We start from the raw sequence: 27,166 nt of genomic DNA on the forward strand, positions 1-27,166 counted from the left end.
GAAACTCCATTTCGTTGTCTTTTCCTGTGTGTGTGTGTGTGTGTGTGTGTGCGTGCGTGCGTGCGTGCGTGCGTGCGTTGATGAGCGATGACAATAACGGTTTAACACAAAACGGTCCAAAAATATTTTGTATTAAGTCCTGGTCTGTCTAATCAGTTTCTCTACCTACCGGTATGTCTGATCATGGTGTCTCTCTACCTCTCTTTACCACTTTCTGTCGGTCCCTCTCTTTCACACTTTGTCTCTCTCCTCTTCTCTCTGTCCCTATTTCACTTTCTCACAGTCTCTGAGATAGTATAGTAAGCGCTGTCCGGCGGTGACTTTGGCTTTGTGCTTGTTCTGCAGTGTGTGTGCGCGCATGCATGAGTGCGTGTCATTGAAAACATCAATGGAGAAGTGATGATACCAGCAAAGGCTGAGAAAGAAGGAGAGAAAAGAGAGAAAGAAATAGAAGACAGAAAAGACAGGGAGTCTGATTATCTTAGGGCTCTAAAACGTTGCTGCGGTTCTTCCATGACTCAGCCTGCATAATGTGCTTTATAGCTCAGAATACCTTACTTAATGTGAATGAATGTGTCTGCTTTAGGGAACATTCGCTAACAATACTGATGCTTTAACTGTACCTCTAACCAGGGGCGTCACAAGGGGTAGGAAAGTGGGACTGAGTTACAAGGGCCCAAGGTGGAGGGGCCCTAGTAACTTTAGCTATTGAAAAATAGCAGATATACAAGCTCACAGCCACGCTGCGAGCTTGTAGATCTGCTATTTTTGAAAAGTTGTGAAAATGTGTGCAAATCTTTGAATATGTATTTTTTAAGCGAACATTTGTAACTAAAATTTTGCTTCCGGGGGGGGGGGGGGGGGGGGGGGGGTCCCTGGAACTAAATATTTTGAGATGCGGATCCGTGGCCAAATTTTGGGGGTCCTTCACATGAAAAAGTTTGAGCCTCACTGACATGGAAACAGTTTTCTTGCACACATTTTCACAATTTTTCAAAAATAGCAGATCTACAAGCTCGTATAAGCTTGTATATCTGCTATTTTTCAATAGTTAACATTCATGGGGGGCCCACAGTGAATCATTGTACCCAGGGCCCAGAATTTTGTGTGATTCCCCTGCCTCTAACCTCTCGCACAAAGCATCTACGTACAGTATGTATGATGACATACGTATGCCTTATGGCAGTGTTTCTCAAATGGGGGGTACGTGTATCCCTAGGGGTACACTGGGGTACTGCAGGGGTGCTTGAGAAAAAAAAATAATAAATGGGAATATAAGTATTTTAGTATGGTCAATGATAAAACATTCACAGATTTTGTGTGAACCCTGCTCATCTGCAATCAATACCTTGACTAGTACAACTGTTATTGAAAAGAAAACAATATTTATTAGCCATTATGCTGTTTTATTTTGAACATATTGGCATGGGAACTGGACTTTTGATGTACATTTTAGTCAGGGGAAGGGGGTACTCGGCTTCAGAAATCACTATAAGGGGGTACTGCAACCCAAAAGGTTTGAGAACCACTGCCTTAATGGCATGCGTTCAACATTAAAATGTATACAGTAGTAGTTGTAGCCTAAGTCAGTGTTTCTCAACCACTGTGCCTGGGGACCTTTGGTGTGCCCCTGAGAAGGGTCAAGTGTGCCCCTTGAAACTGCTTGAAAGCCAGTATTGTATTTATCATTTTAAAAATGATTTAAACTAGTGAAAACAGACGATCTACAAGCACACAACGCCTCGCGGTGCGAGGCGTTGTGTGCTTGTAGATCTGCTGTTTTCACTACTGTTGTGGGACAGCCTTGTATGATGAAGCAGGGCGTTACTTTGCGAAGAAACGTACAAATTTGAAACTTGGAGATACAAGGTTTCTTCGCGGCAGTGACGATATTTACACCCCTGTATTATGTTGGTGTGCACCATGGATTCTTGGGACATTAAAAGTGTGCCCATGCAGAAAAAAGGTTGAGAAACACTGGCCTAAGTTATAGAAAGGAATCGTTAAAAAGAAGAAATGTGTCATTGTATGATTAAGTTAGTTTGATCAGTTGCTTGTTTGATTGATGAAATATGTAACTTTTCTTTAGCTTATAGCGAGTGTAGTTCTTTTTTTGGAGCTGTGTGAAACACAGGCTCCCTATACGTAGCTTTGTGGGTCTGTGTGTGTGTGTGTGTGTGTGTGTGTGTGTGTGTGTCTGTATGTAGCCTGAACTTCCTAAACTTCGGCACGCTACTAGTCCCACAGTTTTGCCACCACACACTCGCGCCATATGTCAAATCGACCGGCTTACTCGGGAATCGTCGGCTAGTAACTTGCTAAGAGAAAGGTTCAATAGTTTAATTGATATTAATTTATTAGTGAATTAATTTTCCCCATTGACTTATAATGGGAATCGCAAAAACTCACATTCAATTATTTGTCTCTCGCAAACCATAGGGGCTAGAGTTTCAAGACTTGGAGAGGAGGTTCATAATGATTTCAAGGATTAAATAAAAAATAATTGTGTCATTTGGCCGCATGGTGGCGCCATAACACCCCACTTTACGTTTTGGCCTGTAACTCTTGAACCGTAGGTCGGAAAATTAAAAATATTTTTTCCCTGGATTCCTTGGGTCATGACGCATCTCCCCATATAGGCCACGCCCATTTGCGCCATGATAGATTTTCCGCCATCTTGAATTTTCTCCAAAACACACTTTTTGCTCCTTTTCCTACATATTTTCTTCAAATGTCACAAAAATCGGTACACATGATCCACACACACACACACACACACACACACACACACACACACACACACACACACAGCTCCACTTCACACGGGTGTGATTTTTAGCTTACCTTTCTGTTTAGCTTAGTGTGGCTGACTCAGTCTGTATCTGCACTTACTGAACCTGACCCAAATACGTCTGACAATGATACTCTCACCTTCTCAGCCTTCACAGCCTGTTTACAATCGCATTGTGCAGAAGTGGTTAGACGTTGTGTGTGCTGGATACAACAGCTAGCTTTAACCTACTCCATAGCTTTACAAATAAAATTTTACTTATTGGATTATTCATTATATCAGGGATCGTCAACGTTTTCAGGCCAGGGACCCCTTACCTGAGAGAGAGAGAGAGAGAGATGAAGCAGGGACCCCCTCTACATATTGTATAAACGTGTGATGCAGATTTTCATCGATTTCATAGATAGATTCATAGACTTGTTTGACAGCACTGTCATCAATCTATGTTGGATTCATGTTTTTAGTTAAAGGCTCAATTCACCTCTGGGACAACCAGATCTTATTTTATTGTTGTTTGGGACACGATCAACACAACCCTGAGTTATTTTTTTGTGTTCAATCTGTGTTTTGAGATATTTTAGTATTTCAGCATGACTAGTGATGCATTTTGCATCATATGATGCAAAATGCATAAAATAAAAATAAAATAAAAAATAAGATCTGGTTGTCCCAGAGGTGAACTGGGCCTTTAACTTGTCCTTTCACTCTGTACTTGGTCTGCTCTTTTTGACCTCTTCACCAAACCTATTTGCCGAAAATAGCCGATCTACAAGCTCTAAACGCCTCGCACTGCGAGGCGTTGAGAGCTGGTAGATCTGCTATTTTTGGCTAAAGTTCTCCTCAGAATAGAGATGCGAGGGTTCAAGTTGTTAATTTAAAAGAATGATCCTATCACAAAGATTTGGTGGCCCCCCTGTAGTAACTCTGAGGACCCCCTAGGGGTCCCGGACCCCCTGTTGAAGACCCCTGCATTATATAGTTTTGGTCAAGAGATGTGATGGGTCAAAGACTTTTTAGCAATACTAATTCCTATACATTCAGGCGGTTCTCCCTACCAAGGTGTCATACTGTATTTTACCGCTTGCTCCATAAGTGTTATTTTGGGGAAAGCTTTTGCTCACTCTGGGGCCTTTTCCACCGGCAAAGAACCGGTTCTGGTTCTTTCTCCCGCCTATGGGATGAACCAGAGGTGTGCGTTTCCACCGAGAACCGGAGTTGGTTACCGAACCGTAAAAGTTGGTTCCGAACAGGAACCACAAAATCCTTGGTTCCTCTGGTTCAATCATGGTTCAATCTGGTGGAAACACAAGCCGGTTCACACGAACAAACCAAGGTTCCAAGACAGTTGAACTGGCACTGGTTCTGGAACCAAGGTTCTTTTGGTGGAAAAGGCCCTTTTGTGAGCTTGTCTGTATGCTTTTTTCTTCAACGAAAGCTTTCCCCACAATACGGATGCTGGGGTTTATGTGGTTAAGCCTAATGTATAATGTGTGTGCCAAGCCGTGCCTCATGGCTCATGGCTTCAATAGTGTCTAGTTTAGTACAGAGCTGGGCTCAAACAGTATAAATTGGGCTTTAGGTTTCCAGTCCGATGCTGACATTATGAGTGCCCTTTCACGTCAACCACGATGACGCCGAGGGAATTACCATCTACTGTTCTCGACCTATCAGTATGCAGCTCAAACGGCGCTGAGTCGGCAGAAGAGGCTTCGCAGCGCTCTGCGTGGGCACTGGGCTCAGTGCTCAAGCTTGCTCCTGACAGTACCCCTGCTGTGTAAATGTTTTCAACACGTTTTTGATGTTGGATCTGCACAAAGAACCTAAGAAGAGACTTTTGGAGATCTTGATTTGGATAGGCGTCAATAGGGTAATCCTCCCTGTTAGTCTAGTAGTCCATCCTCGTTGGCCAAACAACTAACTAGCCGAGAATTGCAGATCAATTGTTCCTCCGGGCTATGGAATATAGTGAGCTGAGTCTATGGCCTATGGCTTGTGATAGACGACGTGAATCGCCACTTAACGAAGCACCTCCACTACAAAGTGCAAAGAGGGAGCTCCCATGTTTTCTTTGTCCGTGAAGTGCTATGGAGGTACACATTTTTAACTGTCTAAAAGTGACAGACAGACAAAATGTTTGGTTGCGTGAAATTCAACACTTTAGATTTCGATATTTCATAGGGAGAAATATAGTTTTGCTCTGAAGTCACGTTTGGTCATCAAAGGTTTTACACCCCGAAATCATTTAATGTGATCTCCAAGTGTGTGGTGGTCCTGCATCTGAATTGCCTGGTGTGCTCATTCTTATGATTCAAATATAAAAGATTGGCTGAATGTGTCTGTTGGTGGAAAAGCCTCTAGTAGTGTGTGTACTGTGTACCCACTACCCAGCTTTACATACGGTGTAAATATTGACACAGTCGCTGTTGTGTCCCCATCCTGCCCCAGCAGAGTGTCAGTAGATGAAGCCCAGTAACAGATGTCTGTTGTGGATGTAGTCAGGCCAACAACATGCGGACGGATGGCTTCATGGTCCATCTGTTACTGTTAAACGGCCCGTTATACTTGGTTGTGCGGCGGTGTTGCGCACTGCACTGAAAATGGCAGATCGACATGCTCACAACATGTACCGCTGTGATGTGTAGTGAGCTTGTATATCTGCTGTTTACCGTGTGCGACTTAGGCTCACAGCTAAGCTTAAACGACCCGTTAGCAGTAGGGATGTACTATTGTGTTGGGCGGGGATATGGGCTATAAGATTAGTTTTCTTGTGGTACTCATGGTGGTAAACTCATCCTACATAATAAACAACCGAATATCTGTCTTTCTGATATGCATGCTGAAACATACTGTAGCTCTGGTCCAGAGCGTTAGCAAGGTCTCGCTAACGCTCAGATAGGTTCAGATACAGGACCAGGAATTCCACTGCCCTACAAGGGCAGTAAAGAACTGAAGCAGTGCCCAAATTTGGAGATGACTGACATCACTGATACGTCTTAAATCCTACTATGACATCACTGATACCTCCGCCATGGTAACAGCCGCGATTATTCTTATTTACATCTACGGCCTGGCCAAAGGCAAGAGGGTAACGAGGCTAAAAGAAAGTTAAAACAAAACGAGTAACACAATATAAAAAACGGAATGTGCTCACACGCCTAGTGTATGAGTGGTTATACACAGACCATCATACACAGACCATCATCAACAGACTGTTGCCACAGCAACGTACACAAAGGTTTGTGTACACATGTGGTGTGATGTCATACTGATGCGGAGATATGAGCAGGGCAAAGGTGTGACGTGTGACGTGTGACCGACCGACCGACCGACGGACGGCCGGTGGAGGTTTTGATACTAAACTGCGACCTACGGCCGCAATAAAGCATTCCAATGGCACGTTCCAAATCTACGTTCTGGTCACATGTCTACCCTCAAATACGATATTCAGTGTTCATCTGATATTCTGGAATCTGACAATTTTGTCTGATTGGGTATTCTGTTAGAATATTCAAACGTTGATATTTTAGTCTGATTTGGTATTCTGTTAGAATCTTAAAGCCATACCAATAATGTTGATATTCTATAGTCACACAAGCCCACACTGCCCTCAGCGTAGGAAACAGCATGTTCACTAGCAAGAAGTGGGACATATTGTTATTCCATAATGAGAGCTGGTGTAGCACACTGACATGGGAGATCAATATGCAGAATGACTCCATTACAACATGCTGCATAGATTCTTAAAACCTACAGCATGTGACCCACTATCATTTAGTTAGTAGGTTGTTTTGATTTTACAGTTGTTTTGATTCTTTTGATTAAGAGTAGATACATAGAGATACCAGTAAGACGCCTAAGGTCTCGCAGGACGGAATTCGCCCAGGATGGAATTCATTTGCGTGTGATTCGAGTTGCGGTTGGTTGTTTAAGTTGGACAAAATGTGGCCAAAATATGTTCCCAAATATGGATATGACTGACATCATAGATAGATGTTGTAGACCACATGAGACTCACACAATATGTCCATGGTATTCCAAGCTATGGGCTTATATTGATGATCAGGGATCTCCATATATGGGCACACAGATATAAAAATCTAGATACCTCCTCCGCCGCTGCTGTTCATTGGGGCGACTGGTAAAACAGGACTGGCGGAAGTGTGGAACTGTGGAAGGCACTCTGCCCGACTCTGCCCTCTGCAGTGGGAAAGAAGGAGTCCCGCCAGTCCAGCGCCAGTCCCGCATCTGATTGGCCTACCGAGCGTCCCTTTCTGTGACACCCAAGGAAGCGTCCTTCAGAATTCCGGAAGCTTGCCAGTCCTCTTTTACCAACGCCCCAGAGCCGGAGGAGGCGTCTACCTTTATATGTCTATGTATGGGCATACAAGGGACAAGGACGGAGTGTGATGTCACAATGTGATGTCACAGCAATGTGATGTCATAGGTCAGCTATAGACATTGAGACAGGCGTTGCTGACGTTACTGACAAGATGTGACGGTTTCCATAGTTAACTACGACCTACGGTCGCCATAAGTGATCTCTCTCTGTGGTCTCTCTGTGGTCTCATTTCAGAAATGCTTTGTGTAGATAGTCGTGAAAACAATATGCAGTGTGATGACAGTCCTATAGAAGTAATACACTACATAGTCAGTGGGATGATATAACATCTACACGGTATGGCAGACTCAGCTGCAATATGACTTAAATTCTGTATTTTTAAGATATTGAATCCCACTCCAGGTTGACATTTATATCTTGATCCTGTGGTTTCATGTCTTGGTCCGGAGGTACACATAAGAACTTATAATGACCTAGTGTTTGCCCTTGGAGAGAGGACATTATCTCTAGGCACTGCTGTCAGATGGTCTGACACGCACATGCACACGCACGCACATGCACACATACACACGCACGCGCGCGCGCACACACACACACACACACACACACACACACACACACACACACACACACACACACACACACACACACACACACACACACACACACACACACACACACACACACACACACACACACACACACACACACACGCACGCACACACACACATACACCCTGTTGTTGTTGTTTTTATTTGCTCCGTTTCACACACAGAGAAATATAGTCTTGATAATTTTACACACACAGTCGCTGTCTTCCAAATGTATAAACAGAGAGAGACTGTTGGACTGGGTCAATTACCAGTTGGATGGGGGTAGGTCTCTATGTTTTGGTAGTGGGGGATGGGAAGAAGAGAAGGAGAGAGCAGGTGTACAGAGGCACTGGGGGGAGAATTGGATGAGGCACAGAAAGGGGGGTTGAGATATGGAAGAAAGAGCGAAAGACGCAGAGAGGGGAGGGGGATTTAGGAGGCATTTGGGAATATGCTTACGTCTAATCTCTTTGCACACACACCAACCAACACACATATCATATCCCGGCAGCAGAACCTATAAACTCACTTCAAGGTATTTCGTTTTACTAATCTTACTTGCCCACATTTAGGCCTAAATGCTGAAAACACCATATGCATTGCTGCAAAACAATTATGAATGAAGATATCAACCCACATGTTCGAGTAATGTACCCGTTTTGTGTGTGTTCTAGTTCTAGTGTTTCTCGAACATGGTCATGTCAAGGACCCCTGAATTCATGTGTTAGGCCGTGGAACCACATTTGAAAAGATTTGATGCCAGGGACCCCCATAAGAGAAGCTATAGGGCCGATTTTTTGGACACTGCTCCTACAGATTTTGGCCTAAAATCACGCAAAGCGCTACACAGGTTCTCTAATGTCATGTCATCAACATGGATCTGTACCATTTCCCATATTCCCTCCTGATTCGCTACGATTGACTTCTAAAGTTTGTGTATGCAACCTGCTGGTCGCTTATCTCCCGATTAGGGAGTCTTACTGGTTGTTATATTTTTACAGAATTCTACAACTACTACTGTATACTAGGTGGGGAGAGATAAACCTATGCTCCTTCATACATTCTCCCATTAGACTACCTTCTAGCTGGTGGAATTATTGTATAAGTAAAGAAATAGTGAAAATAGCAGATCTACTCACAATGTGTCACATCGCAACAGGTTGTGAGCTTGGCTAGTTTTTGCTATTATAGAAATTAGGCTTGAGTGGTTAAACTGTTCCTAATTTAGTTACTTTAGGGATCCCCTGGTTCAAATACCCCTGGGGGTCCCCAGACCCTACTTTGAGTAAACACTGCTCTGGTGTTTTGTCCAGCTGGTGTGGGTGAAGCATACACTTGTCATCAGTGTCTCTCCTCTGGTCTAGATTTTGGACGTGCACACATAACCTCCCCTAATGGATCCCTTCCACACACCCCTGATCCTACAGAGATGCTAGTGGCTTACTGCCAGAGGCAGCTGACCTGGATATGCAGAGCACCTGCGCGCGTGTGCGTGCGTGCGTGCGTGCGTGCGTGTATGCATTGATTGGATGGATGTGTGCTGTGCTCTCATTTCAAATTGTAAATACATAAATGAGACACGTGGATTTACCTCCCGCACATGTGTGGTTCTCTCAGCTTGGAACTGTGGCTGCTTTAGAGAAATGGGTCTTTTTGGGATGTATAACTAACCAGGTGGATAGATTTGAAGATTTGAAGTGGAATTTGTATCTTAGTCATTTTGTAGGTCTTTCATACCATCTATGGTCAGTTAATGTTCCCTTGATTGTTCACTATTCACTTCTTATGGTGGATGTTGCTGCATTAGTGACTTGATATGGTGTTTTGATTGATTGATTGACACATTTATTAGAAGTTTGCAATAGGAAAAAGGACAGCACAAATCACTGGTCAACTAAAAGGAAATCCTAGTAAGCTTCATGGCTTATTTATACAGGAACCACTTTATGTATCTCATATAACATTGAAAGACAGACGGATAAAACAGAGTACTTTGCATAGTATAACATCAATTACAAAAACAGAAAATAGGAAATAAGAGGGGGGGAAAAAACATAAGGGGGCTTAGTCTATTTACAAGTCTCGAGTAGCAGCCATCTGAAGGTGACTTTTCAGACCAGTTCTATTATCTTGTCTTTATCTGTTGTTTTTCATTTAAAAAACATCACAGACAGACAATTACAGTACGAATGTATTATACTAGAAGTTTGCGGCCCTTTGGGCCGCAAAAGTCTAGAGTTCAGGCCGCTGCGCGGCCTTCACCGCCATGTTGTGGCAGTGTGGTGTGTGTAATGGCCAAATATGGGTAATTCTTTTTTTGAGAAAAAAAAGTTTTTTGAGAAAAAAAAGTTTTTTGAGAAAAAAAAAAAAGTTTTTTGAAAAAAAAAAAGTTTTTTGAAAAAAAAAAGTTTTTTGAAAAAATTTTGAAACAAAAAAAATTGAAAAAAAAAATTTTTTGGGGAAAAAAAACGCTTGCGCACACACACGCGCGCGCACGCACGCACGCACGCACGCACACACACACACACACACACACACACACACACACACACACACACACACACACACACACACACACACACACACACACACACCCCCCTCTGTTGTAATTCGATACTCTACTCTGCTCAGCTCCTCTCCCCCCTCCCTCCCCCTCCCTCCCTCTGTAACTTGATACCCTGATGATCATTTTGACGTTTCAGCACTGGCCAGAATGTTCAGAATTCTATGTCAGGACTGGCTGCTCTGCATGAGGCGAGATGTTGTTAAATTGAAATAAATGCGGTTCAAAGAGTGGCATGTTTAAAATGTGGACAGTTGTAAATTTTCACGTTTGTTCGACGTGGTGGCTATGTTTGTGAGAGGTGTTTGTGAGAATATGTAGCTAAACATTCTGGTTTAGGTTTGCCACCAATTGCTCCAGTATAGATGCTTGATTGTGATAAGAAAATAATGGAAAAAAAACAGAGCTCTTCAAAATAAGAGCTATAGGTAATGCTAGATTCCATGGCTGTTTCTGTGTCTCAACCTCTCTGTACATCCAACCTCTCCATCTGTCCTCCCTCTGCTCTTCAGCCTCTCCATCACACCGTTGCTGTCGGGTAGAAACCTTGTTTCTACCACTTTTTCTAGTCACGTGTTCAAATACTGGATTCTGATTGGCTAAATTCCGGAGGTTATGACAAAACAACTGCCGCAAAGTTGTATGAGGACTTGTCCGAGATCAATGCACCTCAGTGTACATCCGGGGACTTCAGGAGGTAGTCGGAACACCTTTCCCCCAACCAACAAATGACGGTGGCAACGGTCCTATGTTTACTAACGTGCATGCTATAGTCGCCGATTTATTTGGATCCAATGCAATCCGCCAACTTTAAAGCCCCTTTTCTCTGAACCTATGCCTTTCTGGAAGCAAACAGCCTCTATTTACGGCCGGAACGGTACTTCTAACTGACGTTAGCTTAGCTGTAAGCTAGACGCATGGATTAGTATGGAGTTGGCGCCATCTGTTGGTGAGTAGAAGATGTTGTTTGTGGAACTATCTGCTGTCTCGTGGAAGTTTTATAGGCAATAATGATTGTAACTTAAGATCCTTGCAAGTTACAACTATGTGTTTTCTTTCATGTATACGGGAAAAAGTGGTAGAAAAGCTATTTACCACTCGGGGTCGGACATTATGCTCTCATAATGTCCTGAGTGAGGGTGTTATCGGACTCGGCTGCGCCTCGTCCGATAACACCCTCACTGCGGACATTATGAGAGCATAATGTCCTCTCACTCGGGGTAAATTGCTTACATCTCCATTAAAAAAACGTGACTGAATGTTCTACTTCATCATACGAGAGTGTTTCACTAAAGTAGTGAAAAAAGAAGATCTATAATATCACGATTTGAAATTGTTTTCCACAATGATAATTTAAAAAAGGGAATGGTTGTGGACATACCAGGGTTCCACCCCACAGCAGCGATATCACAACCAACCAGCCGTCCCCCACCCCCAACCACACTCTTACTTCCCCCCATCACTGAGCTTTTCTCACACTCCCCTCTGCGTTGTGCCCTGTGGTGATATTTGTTTCCCTTGCGTACATGTCTGACTGTCACAGGGTTAAAGGTGTCTCAATCTGTTTTCGGTAGCTCTTATTAGTGTGGTGATTTTTGAGGGGATGATACCAGTCGTATGTAGCCCATGTTTTGGTACCTAACCCTACAGAGTCGTCAAAATGCCAAATACGTTTGTCTGAAGAATTTGTATTGCTTCTTATTATGTAACGATGATCCTCTTTGAATGTGCAGTGACTGTCCTAAATCCTCCAGGCACGTGCACACATACAGTAGACATCGAGCCCCTGCCCCTTTATCCATCTGTAAAAAGTGCCCTCTCCAGACCATGAATGCAGTTTTTGCTATGGTGGAAGAAACGCATATGCCCACTTTCCATGCCATACCTGAAGGCAGCATTCAAGAGAATTGCCTTGTCCAAACTCTCCTGAACTTGAATGCAGCATCTTATGATGAAATCAAGAAATGTGTGGGAATCAAGCATCGAAAATAGCCGACCTCCAAGCTCACAACTGTCTGCTATGTTTTCACCAAAAGGCCCTTTTAGAGTTTTCCGCTTCTGCCTCTCTAACTTTCTCTGCACGTCCCTGGTGTTACCGTTATGCCTAGGGGTGCAAGAAAAAATCAATTCGAATTCGAATCGTGTTTATAACATGGTAAGATTCAGATTTCTTTTTATTACGATAATTTATTAGATATTATGTTGTGTTTGTAAAAGTTAAAAGAATGTGTGCACGCATGAATAAATCAGACATGTTGTCTTGGATTTACCTTTGTTTGTTTCCATTATTGCAATTTGATAAAACCTTTACAATTATAAAAGCTATGTAAATACTATCTAGCTATGTAAGTACTCTGCTTTCATGCCAGAAGACTGGAGTAGATCCTGATATATTATGAATTGAAAAGAGAATTGTTTTGAGTAGAGAATCGTTTTGAATCGAGAATTGTTTTTAAATCGGAAAATAATCGTTTCTGAATTCGAATCGTTTGGATTTGAAAGAATCTAAAAGAATCGTGAATCGTGACCCCAAGAATCGATTCTGAATCGAATCGTCGGATACCCAAAGATTCGCAGCCCTAGTTATGCCATCTTAACATGTCTTGTACCCTTCTCTTTGCTCCCGATCCAACATCCATCCAGGAGGGGCAACAGTTGATCCAGGAGAAGCCTGAGCTCAGTCCGGTGGTGCGGAGGAAGCTGGGGGAGATCCGAGAGTGCTGGCAGGACCTGGAGAGCACCACGCAGGCCCGGGCGCGGGGCCTGTTTGAGGCCAACCGGGCCGACCTGCTGGTGCAGAGCTACAGCAGTCTGGACCAGCGGCTGGGCCAGCTGGAAGGACAGCTGTGCTACGTGGACCAGGGACGGGACCTCACCACCGTCAACAAGCAGCTCAAGAAGCTACAGGTGACCCTTGGTTTCACTTACCTGGATGCAGACCAGTGTTGATTTCGTCGACTAGAATTATGACGAAAAATGTTTGTCGACTACGTTTTTTTCACTGACGAAAACTAAATAAAAACTAAGCTGTGATGACTAAAACTAAGACTAAATATATTGACAATTTATGTTTGGTTGCTCTCCAGTGTTGCGTGCTGAAAATAGCCGATCTACAAGCTCACAACGCGTCGCGTTGCGACGCGTTGCGACGCGTTGCGAGCCTGTATTGTGTTGAGCATTACGAAAAATAAAAGTTGTTGCATCCTTCCTTCTCAAACTAAATGACGACCCCTGCACTATTTATTCGTACTCTAATTCTAGTTACTATTAGGGTACTTGATACTTAGAGGTTATTATTGGAATGGCACCGCTTCACGATAAGAGGCGATCATTTTGCTTGCTGCAGTGGCCTATCAGTGTGAGTAAGTGTAAGTTAAGTGTTAATTGATCCATTTGTAACTGTGATGAGGTACAAATGTAAGCGAATGCACACTCTCAGAGTGAAATGAACACTCAGGATTTTACAGTGTGTGTTACTTCTCCGTTTATGGACTGTTGTGACGATTGTTACGAGTCAGAATATGTTGCTGTTGGGCAGAAACCTGATATTTTCATATTTAGGTCTTTTTTTTTTGTGGGAGGAATTCATTCCGTACTTCATCATACAAAAATAGTGAAAATAGCTGATCGAAAAGCTCACAAGTCACAACACATGGAAATGTGACTATTTTCCCTATTTTATTATTATTATTATTATAATCTTTTTAAGATTTGTTTTGGGGCTTTTGTGCCTTTATTGATAAGACAGTAGACTGGGGGGAGAGATGGGGAGTGACATGCGGCAAAGGTCGTCCGGATCGGGAATCATCCATGCCTATGTGGCAACGCCCAAGTGGTATGCGCCTGGACCAGTAGGCCAGCGGGCGTCCCTTAAAATGCTTTTTAAATAATAAATAATAAATAATAATAAAAGAACTGTTTTGGACGTACAGTACCAGGTTTACACCCGACAGCAACGGTATACAGGCCTGCCTCTAAAGCCTCTATCAGAGTCCAGGGTGAAGAGCTATTCACTTCACGGCGGTGTAGTTTTTTAGCTATCACCTAAAAATACATAACAAAGCCTAGGTGATAGCTAGGAAACTACAACGCGGTGAAGTGAATAGCTCTTCACCCTGGACTCTGATAGATGCTTTAGGCTCTGACTAACATGCTTTGTTCCTTTAGTGCTCAGCCAGTTAAAAATGACTCACTGTTTACATTGTTATGGTGTCACCTCATTACTGTTTGAACACGACATCATGTTGGATGATACCAGCGACAATGACTCTTGTCATTTGCTTGGAAGGCCTTGATTTCAGCTCAGCTGTTCATTTGGATATTCTTGCAAGCATACATTTTTAATGTAATGGTTGTTTTGTGGCGCTGTGAAACCATTTGCCTTCATGCCAACCCATTTACGCTTTATTATCATTATTCTTTAATGGTTTCATTCCAAAATGACTTATGGAGAAAGAAATATTGTTAGTGGACATTGTCCTATATTTTGAAAGCTCAAATCAAAATAGCCTCAACATATTACTACTGTTCTGGTTATAGGTGTTAATATATTTGATACAATTATCAGACAAATTTAGCGTTGAACAATAGCAATTTCCTTTTAATACAACCTAACCTACTGTATTGTTTTGTTTGCTATGACTGCTGTGTTGACTTGCAAACGCTTTAGCACACTTCTTCTTTCAATAAGTACAAGGCAGCTTGGCATCCTTTCAAAAGCATTGTAGTGCTGTCATTGCCACATTTACATCCATTCTATAACTACTAGTACCACAAATCAAGGCCGTTTTTTAAATCTCATTTTGGAATGACATTCATGATTTTGCCCTCTGCTGGCTGTTCTAATTTGTTGTAGGAATGATATACAGTATACTGTACATATTGCCCATGCAAAAGCAGGCTGGTGTAACTACTGGCATGTTCTTCCATAAGGTTGACATACATTCTCATCCTCTAATTATTTTATCATTTCACCAGACATCTGTCATTCTCCTTTCCCACAGCATGCTGCTTAGATCATCATTTACAGTAGCAGCCTGCCATTAGCACTGCTTTATGGCACCATCCTCACTACATTACCCAGCATCCATCCATCCATCCATCCATGCCCAGGGGTACAGTAATCTTCACTACACTTCATTTCTGATCCCTTTTGTTTACCGTCCTAATTTGAATGAATTAATTAACTAATGTGGCAGCATTAAAATCAGGTAAATGTATGTACCTTATTCGGACAACCATTGAGATCACTGAGGTAGTTGAGCAGTACATATAACTAACATTTCACGCCATGGAGAAAAGCCATTTGACTGTGAGTCATCCACTGTATTTGGAGACACCAGAAGCTAGAATCGTCAGTTTAGTTTGACCTTTAATTCTCTGTGTACATACAAATTGACTGTAAGCTTCCACCAGCAACAATTCAATTAGAACAAATGGGGAAAAAAAACATAAAATTACAGGCTGGATAGCAGTATACGTAGTTGGAATAGACAAAAACAGACCAGACCTGACAGCTGAAAATAACCAGCAAAGCTCGGGAAACTCTGCTCAACTAGTGCAAAGAATTCCCCAGGACTATAGAGTTGCCAGAGTGTAATTCCCAGAGTAATGTTCTTCTTCTAAAAGTGTTGAATTCTTAGAGGAGATGGGGGAGGAATGTTATGTGATCCAAGAGGGAAAAGCCGTCCTCATTTTTCCTCCCACTTAGTCGTCTCACTTCACACTTGATGAGGTTGTTCACTCTGTCAGATAGAATCAATCAGAATTGATTGCACTTGTTGGTAAAAATAACCTGCTCAAGTTTAAGAGTTTAACCTTATTATGTCCTTATAAGAGTTACTAACCTCCCGCCTAAAAAAAACAGCATTGGAATATTCATCTACACGGACAAGTTGTCAAGATGCAATGAAGATTGAATGTTACATTTGTCCTTAATTAAGCAGCACACTGCAATGTGCTCCCACTGTCACCATAGATTAAATTACATTTTCATAATGTCTAATCTATTCCTTCCTCTTTGTTTTACTCATCCGTTCCACTCACCCATCTTTTCCTTCTTCTACACGGCCACCGGTTCTCTCATTTCACTTCTGTCTGTCTCACTACCTCGTCTCTGCCATGTCCTCCTCCTCTCTCTCTCTCCCTGATCCTTCTCTTTGTTGTCTCTGCTCCGTCTGTCTGTTCCTCCTCCCGTTCTGCTTCTTCCTCTCCTTCTCAGAGGCGTCAATTGGGTATGGCAAGGTATGGCGCAGCTGCCATACCTTGGCTACAGGAGGGGGAAAAAAAATGTACTTCTTAAAGGACAACTTTGTTTTTTTACAACAAGGGTTCATATTTTAGATTGTAATTAGAGAAAAGAAAAGGTTGAGTGTTAAAATGTTTTCATTTACTTCTATCGTTTTAGCACATTCAGCGATTTTGTTTTCAGTGGGCGGGGGCATGCGTACAAGTAGCTAAATATGCATTTTTAGACACAAACAGAGATTCCTTTATTACTATTTACAGTACTAGCCCCCAAATGTCACATCTGCCCATGAAAGATTACTTTTCATCTTGGGAATGGGCTTAAAAACATATTTAGCCACCAGTGTTGTACCCGAACGCGTTCAAAGAACGATCGTTCATGAACACGTTCATATTTTGGGCGAACGTGAACTGAACGTAATTGTTTTCGCTTGATGAACGATATTGTCGAACGCGGTCATTCTGACGCCCGTGAACGACGTTCGTCGGCGTTCGTCGGCCGTTCATGCGGCGGTCCGCGCCTCCGCGGTCGTCTGTCCTCTGCTCCTCTCGTCTCTCTTTTCATTCACATGCTCCAATAGTAGGCACTGCACGCAGCAGCACGCAGCAGTGCCTACTGCATCTCGTGAACGTTCCGATATGCGGTGCTGTCTGCACTCTGCTGCTGCACTGTGAATCTCCTCCTCGTCTCGCAAGCCTGACTGACTATACTTTGTCCTATGTGTGTTGCACGGCGAAAATAGCTGATCTGCAAGCTCACAACGCGTCGCATCCACGAGACAACGTGAGCTTGTAGATCAGCTATTTTAACCAACGCGGAAACATGCTGTGCACGGTTTAGAAACGTCTGCCTTCTAGTGGGGTTCCTTGTACATGTAATTTTTTGTTTTTTTTCTAGTGGGGTTCCTTGTACATGTAATTTTTTGTTTTAATTTCAAATGTGTGTTAAAGTTTCTTTCACTTCCAATTTGTAGATTATGGTTTATAGAACAATTTTGGTTAGAGTGTCAAGACAGTAGATTGAAGAAAAATATATGTTTTGCCCTATTTCCAAAATGACCAAAATCGGAATTGTGTTTTTTGAACAATGTCTTAGTTTTCCCACAACTGCTGTGTAATATATATTTTTTTTATTGCTATATCAAGTCAATACTGTGTGGGGAATCAATTGGAGTCAAATATTTGTTTTGAATATTATGATATTTCACACAATGAGACAATAACATGGTTATTACATTCAGCCCTTCACAATAAGGGTGCAGGAAGACTGGGAACTAGGCAGTGGGCACATAAATATTGTGGGCACCTCAATGTTAAGTTGGATGAAATTATTGCTGTGTGTGGTTCTATATGGGCTGAGTCAATAATTTTGACAAATAATAGCATGCAGCAACGTCTAAACATTTATATATATATAGACCTTTATATATTTTTTTTTTCCTTTTTTTGAATAGCCAAAAGTATAAAAAAAATATGGTTAAAAAAAGAACTAAAAAAGAACTATGTAGTTCATTTTGGGGAACCATGAACTTTAGTTCATAATGGGGAATTATGAACTAAAAATGAACTAGTTCATTTTTGAAGTTCTGAACTTGAACTTGAACTAGTTCGTTTTTAAAGTGAACTTTCCCAACACTGTTAGCCACTTGTACGCATGCCCCCAGCCACTGAAATTAAAATCATCAAAATCTCTAAAACGATAGAAAGGAGTAAATGAAAACATTTTAACACTCATCTTTTAATTTCTTTCATTACAACCTAAAATATGAACCCTAGTTGTAAAAAAAAAACAAAGTTGTCCTTTAAAATAAATTCATCATGCCTGTTGCTATAAGGTATGGCAACATGACAGGTGTCTTGCACGCGCGCGAAGGCGCGCGTGCAAGACACCTGTCATGTTGCCATACCCTAACTTTTGCTGAACTGACTGCTGAACCTTCTCCTCCTCCCTTCCTCCCTGCCTGGTCCGTCCTGGTGGCGGTGCACTGCAGACCATGGAGTGTCAGATGGAGCAGTGGTACAAGGAGGTGGGGGAGCTGCAGGTGCAGGCGGCCTCCATGCCCCAGCAGTGCCAGGTCAAGGAGACGGTGGCGGAGCGGCAGGCGGCGGTGGAGAGCCGCATGGTGCGTCTGATCGAGCCGCTGAAGGAGCGCCGGCGCATCCTGCTGGCGTCCAAGGAGGTGCACCAAGTGGGACGCGACCTGGAGGACGAGATAGTGAGTGAGATAGGATCACAGCGTCGTCTCCGAGCTCTCCGACAGGGTTCTATTTATTAAACGCAGAGAATGGACCACTAGGCCTGTCACTATTATTTCATAATCGTCTAATCGCAAATTATTTGACATAATCGCAATTACTTTGTCATAATCGTTTCCATGTTGAAAAACGTTCATATATTTTCATAACATTTTCAAAAATAGTGGAAATAGCAGATCTTCAAGCTCACAATGCGGCGCACGATGCGACACGTTGTGAGCTTGTAGATCGGCTATTTCCACTATCAATGTTCTTTTTTAAGTATAAAGTTGTCAAATATGTCAGCCATTTGTATAGTTAGGTTATGTGTCATATCTGCCATGTGCAACTTCAAAGCCTACAAAACAAACAGAAATGTAATTGTCAAAAAAAAAAAAAAAAAAAATGTTAATTGCTGTTATTTGAGTGACAATTAATCGTCATGTAAAATGTCATGACAGCCTTATCCTAGCCTAGTAAACTGACTCCTCCCATCAGGAGGAGGAGTCTGGTTTAAGAGGCTAGCCTTATCCAACCTGATCTTCTGCAGTCAAATTCATTTAATTACGCACACACACACACACACACACACACACACACACACACACACACACACACACACACACACACACACACATTTCAATAATTTATTTATGTCCACATAAGAGATACAGTACAAGGACACAAATATTACAAGGTGCTTTAAGTAATGTACAGTCATCATATCTTGGACAACTATCCAATACCCACAAATCATTCAAGGGTACAAGTAACACCGCCTTCGCCATATTTGGCGACTACCGATAGTAGAAGAGATTGCACAGAATTTTGCAAGCTTTTTAGCTGCTTTTTTTGGCATCCCAAGTTGTTGGAAGCCTCTTACAACCAACCTGTGTACGTGTCCAAGGCTGCCAAAGATGAACACAAATAGATTGCACCTATAGCCTAGCTCTGTGATGGTTCGTAGGAGCGGCTGGTATTTAATGACTTTAGTCATAAAGGCTTCCTCTAGACTAGAATCAAAGGTACAGGCCATTTCAAGAATGGAAACAGTTTTGTCTCCTTCATTGACAACAACAACATCTGGTGTATTAGCAGAGAGATGTGCAAAGATTTCAGGATTTTGCGTACAGAGGTGAAACATGGAGGGTTTGACACAGGAATGTTTGTACATTCTCACAGACAGTGCAAAATGTTTAGATATGTCCTTTGTTATGAGATCAACTATTCTGTCGTGGCGTGCTATGTAAAGTCCTTTATAGGCATGGCAGCCATTCAGAATGTGTGACATGGTTTCTGTAACAAGCCCTGTGGTGTGATGCAAACAATGAGGTGCATGGGTGGAGGGGAACCAGAGGGAAAGGTTGAGTTTGGTGGGAAGGACCTGTAACCTGGCTTTTACTGTAAAGGTGATAATGTCCTCATTGAGAGCAGTGTTCCTGAGAAATGAATGAGAAACAGAGTGATCTGCATAGGGAAGACATGCAAGTTTTCCCTGTAGTTTGAGTCCGGTCCAGTGTTGTTGTTGCTGATGATGAAACATATTCAGCAGGGTCCTCCGAGCACCTGTAGGTGTTAACAAGTGAGTGTGTCCACCATAGGTCACTGTTCCTCTAACAGAGGTGAGGGGGTCAGCTATTATGCCCTCAGATACCCTCACAGTCTCCGAGTCGGGCCGCACCCACTCCAGTGACACTCCAGCTTGTACACAAAGATCGTTCAAGTCTGGCCAGTCCGAAGAGACACCAAAACCCAGGGAGCGAGTGTCCAGTTTCCCACTGGGTTTCCTTTTGAACCCTAGGAAGTGGGGCTCTGACTCCCTGGCTAATGGGACCTTGCGTCTTCTTAGATCCAGAAACAGGGAATATCTAGCCAGTTCTCTAACATCCCTGTCATCACTATTCAACATGTTCAGGAGATGTGATATACGCATGCTGGTATAGGTCCACAACACATTGGGTACACCCAGCCCTCCCTCCCACTGCGGATGAAAAAATAAATCGCGGGTGCTGTGCGTGTTCAGGGCAAGCCACTTACGTACTAAGCTCACTGTTTTGTTGTTCATTTCACTTAGTATGTTCTGCTGGATGTGAACATTGCAGAAGTAGTGTTGTACTTTAGACAGTGCTATTGGTCTAATGGCCTCTAGCTTCATTGCACACACACACACACACACACACACTAACTGGTTTCCTCTGTTACAGTTGTGGGTCCAGGAGCGCCTCCCCATGGCCACTTCTCAGGAGCATGGCTCCAGTCTCCAAGCTGTACAGCAGCTCATGAAGAAAAACCAGGTAGAGAAAACCTATGATCCAATCCAGATTTGAAGTATGGCCCCTTCCATAAAGAGGCGGTGCTATAGTTTTGTACTTTTTCTGGTTTTCATGTGTCTAGGAGGTTGACAGTACTTCATTAGACCCCCGTGGTGTGGATGTTATGAGCAATTATGTATTCCCTTTGTATTTCTTCCTGGAGGCTAACACCTTGTGGGTCAAAAGTGCCGATCCAAAAACATTTAAATTAAATGACATTGTATAATCATCCCCTCCCCTTTTTACCATTCACCCAACACTGTGGGTGAATGGTAGGAAAAGAAGGAAAAGAAAAAAAGCCTCAAATTTAAAACGTGTTTAAAGGTAGCAGCTCTGTTTATACTGTATGTGCAGTAGGTCTAGATGCCTCTCAATGGTTTGTAGTCCTTAGGGTGGTTGCATTCCATTGTCTAGCCTTCTTTTATCGCAACAGTTCACAAATCTTGCTGCTGTGTTCGCACATTGTTGTATTTCTCCCAATAGGTATGGGAGTCTTTTGTTTTTAGTTTTTTCTAATCAACCCTGTGTGTCTCTCTCTCTCTCTCCTATTCCTCCCACGGCCGTCCAGACTCTCCTCCGAGAGCTCCAGGGCCACAGGAGCAGGATAGAGGACGTCCTGGAGAGGGCGGGCATCATCGCCTCCATCCGGAGCCCCGAGGCCAACAACGCGAGGGCGGGTCAGAACCAGCTGGGCCAGCTGTGGGCGCTACTCTGGGCGGAGACGGAGCGGAGGCAGGTGGTGCTGGACGCCATGTACCAGTCCCAGCAGTACTACTTCGACACGGCCGAGGTGGAGGCCTGGCTCAGCGAGCAGGAGCTGCACATGATGAACGAGGAGAAGGGGAAGGTACGGACAAATGGATGGATGGAAAGGTCTTAGGGCAGTGTTTCTCAACCTTTTTTCTGCATGGGCACACTTTTCATGTCCCAAGAATCCATGGGCACACCAACATAACACGGGGGTGTAAATATATCGTCACTGTCGGGAAGAAACCTTGTATTTCCAAGTTTCAAATCTGTACGTTTCTTTTCAAAGTAAAGCCCTGCTTCATCATACAAGGCTGTTGCACAACAGTAGTGAAAACAGCAGATCTACAAGCACACAACGCCTCGCGGTGCGAGGCGTTGTGTGCTTGTAGATCGGCTGTTTTCACTAGTTTAAATCATTTTTAAAATGATAAATGCAATACTGGCTTTCAAGCAGTTTCAAGGGGCACACTTGACCCTTCTCAGGGGCACCCCAAAGGTACCCAGGCACAGTGGTTGAGAAACACTGGCTTAGGGTGGACATGGCATGTACGTTCAGCGTTGTGGGATTTTAATCTGATTTATGGCCTACTGTATGTTGTCGTGTTTCCTGTCTCTGTACTCTACGTCTACTGTACGCCACTGTTTCCCAACTTCCCAAGCAGTGGCACCGCTGGGTCGGGACCAATTTGTGGTTCGCAGACCAATTTTTATGGGACACGACTCGAGTAAAAATCCCATTTTCTTTTCCTACATTTAAATATATATACATATTTCAAAAGATTTGTTTTTAATATATATATATATATATATTAATTGTATACATTTTAAAACAAACAAACAAATGTAAGAAATTCCATAAAATATAAAATAATTAAGGAGTAGTGGAAATAGCCGATCTACATCTACAAGCACACGTGATCACAGCGCGAAGCGACGCGTTGTGCGCTTGTAGATTTGCTATTTGCACTAGTTTGAGTCCCGGCCAAACGTCTAATATCTCTTTTGGGTTTTGACCTGTACAGTTTGGTAACCACTGCTTTACGCTGTCCGGTAAAGCAGAAATCCTCTTAAAAACTATTCAACAATTAGAATGTTGTATGCTCGTATGAGCAATGGGGACTGGTGATTCATGCTGAATGTGGGTTAGAGTCATGTTAACCCATTTACTGTAGACCGGGTATGCATATCTGTGTCACCACTTTAACCATTATTTCAAGCTTTAACTATTAAAAAAATTGCAGATATACAAGCTCACAGCGCGGCACCGAGTGCTGTGCTGCGAGTTTGTAGATCTGCTAGTTTTTAAAAATCTTGAAAATGTGTGCAAATCTTTGAATGTAAATATTTTTTTGAAGACATTTGTAACGCAAATCCTTCTTTCCTTGGAACTAAATATTTTCAGATGGGGGTCCATGGTCAAATACATATAATTCTAGGGGGTCCTTGACATGAAAATGTTTAAGAACAACTGACAGAGAAACATACTGTAGGTTTTTGAGAAAACTGTTAGGATCTGGAAGACTTTTTCTGCTCTAAATTAAAATAAAAGTGTTTAGTGTTTACACTGGGCACTGAAGCTGGGACCTTTCCATGACGGGACGGTCACTCTCCCCCTGTCCCTCCAGAGTGATGTTGACCCATCCCATCCCTTTAACAGGACGAGCCCAGCACCCTGCAGCTGCTGAAGAAACACCTGATCCTGGAGCAGACCATAGAGGACTACGCCGAGACCATCGGCCTGCTCTCGCAGCAATGTCGACAGCTGCTGGAGATGGGACACCCAGACTGGTGAGGCTGTAGGCCGGGGCTGTCCAACTGGTAGCCAGGACGCCTCAATTCACATTCTCAGGACACATGAGAATGTGAATTCACGCAAAAAGGGATGGTTTACCTGGATATCAAACTGGCACACGCGACTAACTTAGTCCAAATTGCATTGTTTTCCTAGCCTAGTTCCAGACCCTGAATCGCTAGCCACACCCCTTTAAATTTTTATTTTGGCGATTCAGGGGTCTAGAATTGCTCTCATTGAAGAGGCTTTCCTCGTTCGAAAATCCTTACGGCGAATCAGCGTCGTGAATCAGCGTCTTGTGATCAGCGTGGGTGGGGGTTTCCCAGAACTCATGTGCGTTTCCAAGTAAACCAGCGCCGCCGCCGTACCACGCATTGCGTCGCGGTAAAATGCGATAAATTGCGGTAAAATGCGATTGTATCGATCTCGCTATGAAACACCAGTAGCAGGCATGTTATGTTGTGTTTGATTACTAGTTCGTAGTGCTCCTATTCTGCCTGTTTCTTTGGTTAGCAAGTAGCACTAGCAAGCAACAGGCTAGCCACACATAACAACACTACGTCATGTGTTGGTCAGACGGAGAACCGATCGCAGAAGACTGGCTCTTTGGCAACGCCCATCCCAGCAATCGCCCTGGGTGGGACCAACCTCAGACTGAACTAGAAGCAGTGCTCTTCCGAGCACAGGTCTCCAACAGGCCACACAAATCGGCCTGTTATAGCGCCACCATGAGGCTGTTTTAAAAAATGTGGGGCAGAGGTTCTGAATTAGCATCCAGGGAGTGTGTGCGCTCAGTTTGGCAGCGATAGGGCCAACGGCGCCGGAGATTAGCTGGTAACAACCAGGCCACACAAATCGGCCTGTTATAGCGCCACCATGAGGCTGATTTGAAAAATGTGGGGCAGAGGTTCTAGATTGGCATCCAGGGAGTGTGTGTGCTCAGTTTGGCAGCGATCGGGCCAACGGTGACTGAGATTAGGTTCTCACAACGTTTTGCGAACATCGGCCACTAGGTGGCGCTAGAAAAGGCCCATTTGAAAAATTTAGGGCAGAGGTTCTAGATTGGCATCCAGGGAGTGTGTGTGCTCACTTTGGCAGCGTCCGGGCCAACGGCGACTGAGATTAGGTGCTCACAACGTTTTGCGAACATCGGCCACTAGGTGGCGCTAGGAAAGGCCCATTTGAAAAATTTAGGGCAGAGGTTCTAGATTGGCATCTAGGGAGTGTGTGTGCTCACTTTGGCAGCGTCCGGGCCAACGGCGACTGAGATTAGGTGCTCACAAACTCCGAGGACGCACGGACGGACGCATGCGAACATCGGCCACTAGGTGGCGCTAGAAAAGGCCCATTTGAAAAATTTAGGGCAGAGGTTCTAGATTGGCATCCAGGGAGTGTGTGTGCTCACTTTGGCAGCGTCCGGGCCAACGGCGACTGAGATTAGGTGCTCACAACGTTTTGCGAACATCGGCCACTAGGTGGCGCTAGAAAAGGCCCATTTGAAAAATTTAGGGCAGAGGTTCTAGATTGGCTTCCAGGGAATGTGTGTGCTCACTTTGGCAGCGACCGGGCCAGCGGCGACTGAGATTAGGTGCTCACAAACTGCGAGGACGCACGCACGCACGGACGGACGGACGCACGGACGGACGGAGGGGAAAACATACTCTCCCTCAGCCTTCGGCTGGTGGAGACAATAATGGAGTGAAACAAAATGTCAATTCAGGCTGAGTGTCAGGCTATTGTTTTCCTTCATGTAGCCTACGACAAAAAGGTCAAATCGACCGACGGTAATGATCCTTCTGCAGGTTCACCTACGGGAACCTTGTTACGACTTTTACTTCCTCTAGTCTAGATAGTCAAGTTTGTGCGTCTTTCGAGCTCTCCGCTGGGGGCGTGACCGACTCCGGCGGGGCCTGTAAATTGACTTCAATGGGAAGGGGCGAAAAAGACGATCCAAAGTATGGCACACCTCTCCCCCCACAGTTTTCTCGGCACAAACTCAAGCCTCCCAAGTGCCTCCATTTTGCAAAGAGATATCTTGATTTGTTGAATTTATATGAATGTATTAGTGAATTCCATTTTCTAATTGACACACTCAAGCCTTATCTCAACTCAAATTTCTCCCAATCAGGCCTGTGACCTTAAATTAGTTTGACACTTCTGCTATAGGCACATGCAGGACACACACGTTTGCACACATGTACAATTTGTATGTACACTTGCACATACACATGCATATAAACAAGATTTATTTGATACCCTTTACTCTCTACATCCCTCTCTCCCTCTCTCTTGTTTTCTCTCTGTCTCTGTCGCTGTCTCTCTCCCTCTCTCTCCCCCTATAGCGAACACATCAGTAAGCGTCAGTCGCAGATCGACCGGCTGTACGTCTCCCTGAAGGACCTGGTGGAGGAGAGGAAGAGCCGCCTGGAGCAGCAGTACTGGCTCTACCAGCTCAACAGGGAGGTGGATGAACTGGAGCAGTGGATCGCCCAGAGGGAAGTGGTTGCCAGCTCCACTGAACTGGGCCAAGACTTTGAACACGTAACGGTAAGTGGGTGGAAACTGAGAGACCGTAACAGATCGACACTGTTAACCAACAAACCAAGATTCATGTTATTTTAACTTCCCAAACTAAGCTTAAAAAATGTGTGACAAGTATCCTCCATCATCCTTCCCTCATCCTCATGCCTGCGTCCCCCATGCACTACTAGGTCCTGCAGGAAAAGTACACAGAGTTTGCATCGGAGACGGGCAGCGTGGGCCAGGAGAGGGTGACGGCGGTGAACCAGATGGTGGACGAGCTGATCGACTACGGCCACGCCGAGGCCGCCACCATCGCCGAGTGGAAGGACGGGGTCAACGAGGCCTGGGCCGACCTCCTGGAGCTCATGGAGACCAGGGGCCAGATGCTGGCCGCCTCGCACCAGCTGCACAAGTTCTTCTCCGACTGCAGAGAGGTAGTGTGGTTCTCAAGCCTTTCCCTTTCAAGGACCCACAGTTTATACCCCATGCAACTCTGAGAGTGTACAAATGATGCGTCCATTTGTTTCCATTTGCACACTCTCAGAGTTACCAATAATTTAGCCGGGGGACCCCCTGGAATTCCCTTTACTTACCGTACTTTACTTTATTTGTTTATTTACGAGACAGTGCGCGTTAAAGATCTCATGTAAACATGCCGGATTTAGCGAGAAGCTCATTTGCATCTGTAGTCCCACATATAAACATATAACAACACAATAACAACATGACATGAACAGAAAATACAACATGCTATATTGCCTGAGAAAGAAGATAGCAGGGGCGCTACAGGTATCCCTCAAACCAACGGTGCTCATGAAAGTATGATATTGCCTACTGCCTACAAATAAACTTTAAAAATACCATACCTAATTTAAGCCTAGTTAACAACCTAAATACCTAATATAAATGGTGGTCACATGTTTAAGACATTTTTAACCATGGTTCTAGTTGTGTTTTAAAGGTACACAGGGTAGGGCTTTCCCTTAGCATTACTGGGAGGCTATTCCATCATAGGCCCCCTT

At 43.8% G+C, this 27,166-nt stretch overlaps 1 protein-coding gene across 1 annotated transcript in view; it reads left to right on the forward strand.

Annotated features, from left to right (window-relative positions):
- sptbn4b (spectrin, beta, non-erythrocytic 4b) overlaps positions 1 to 27,166 on the forward strand; it is a gene marked incomplete at its 5' end in the record, with an annotated part of 145,752 nt that overhangs the window by 99,419 nt on the left and 19,167 nt on the right. The window contains 7 exons of the mRNA XM_080731518.1: positions 12,930 to 13,193; positions 18,524 to 18,748; positions 20,972 to 21,061; positions 21,648 to 21,926; positions 23,487 to 23,617; positions 25,964 to 26,168; positions 26,333 to 26,578. Of these exons, the coding sequence (XP_080587644.1) occupies positions 12,930 to 13,193; positions 18,524 to 18,748; positions 20,972 to 21,061; positions 21,648 to 21,926; positions 23,487 to 23,617; positions 25,964 to 26,168; positions 26,333 to 26,578 (1,440 nt within the window). The remainder of the gene's footprint in view (positions 1 to 12,929; positions 13,194 to 18,523; positions 18,749 to 20,971; positions 21,062 to 21,647; positions 21,927 to 23,486; positions 23,618 to 25,963; positions 26,169 to 26,332; positions 26,579 to 27,166) is intronic.

Source organism: Nannobrachium achirus (assembly GCF_963921795.1).
Source record: "Nannobrachium achirus genome assembly, chromosome: 8".
Classification (NCBI taxonomy): domain Eukaryota; kingdom Metazoa; phylum Chordata; class Actinopteri; order Myctophiformes; family Myctophidae; genus Nannobrachium; species Nannobrachium achirus.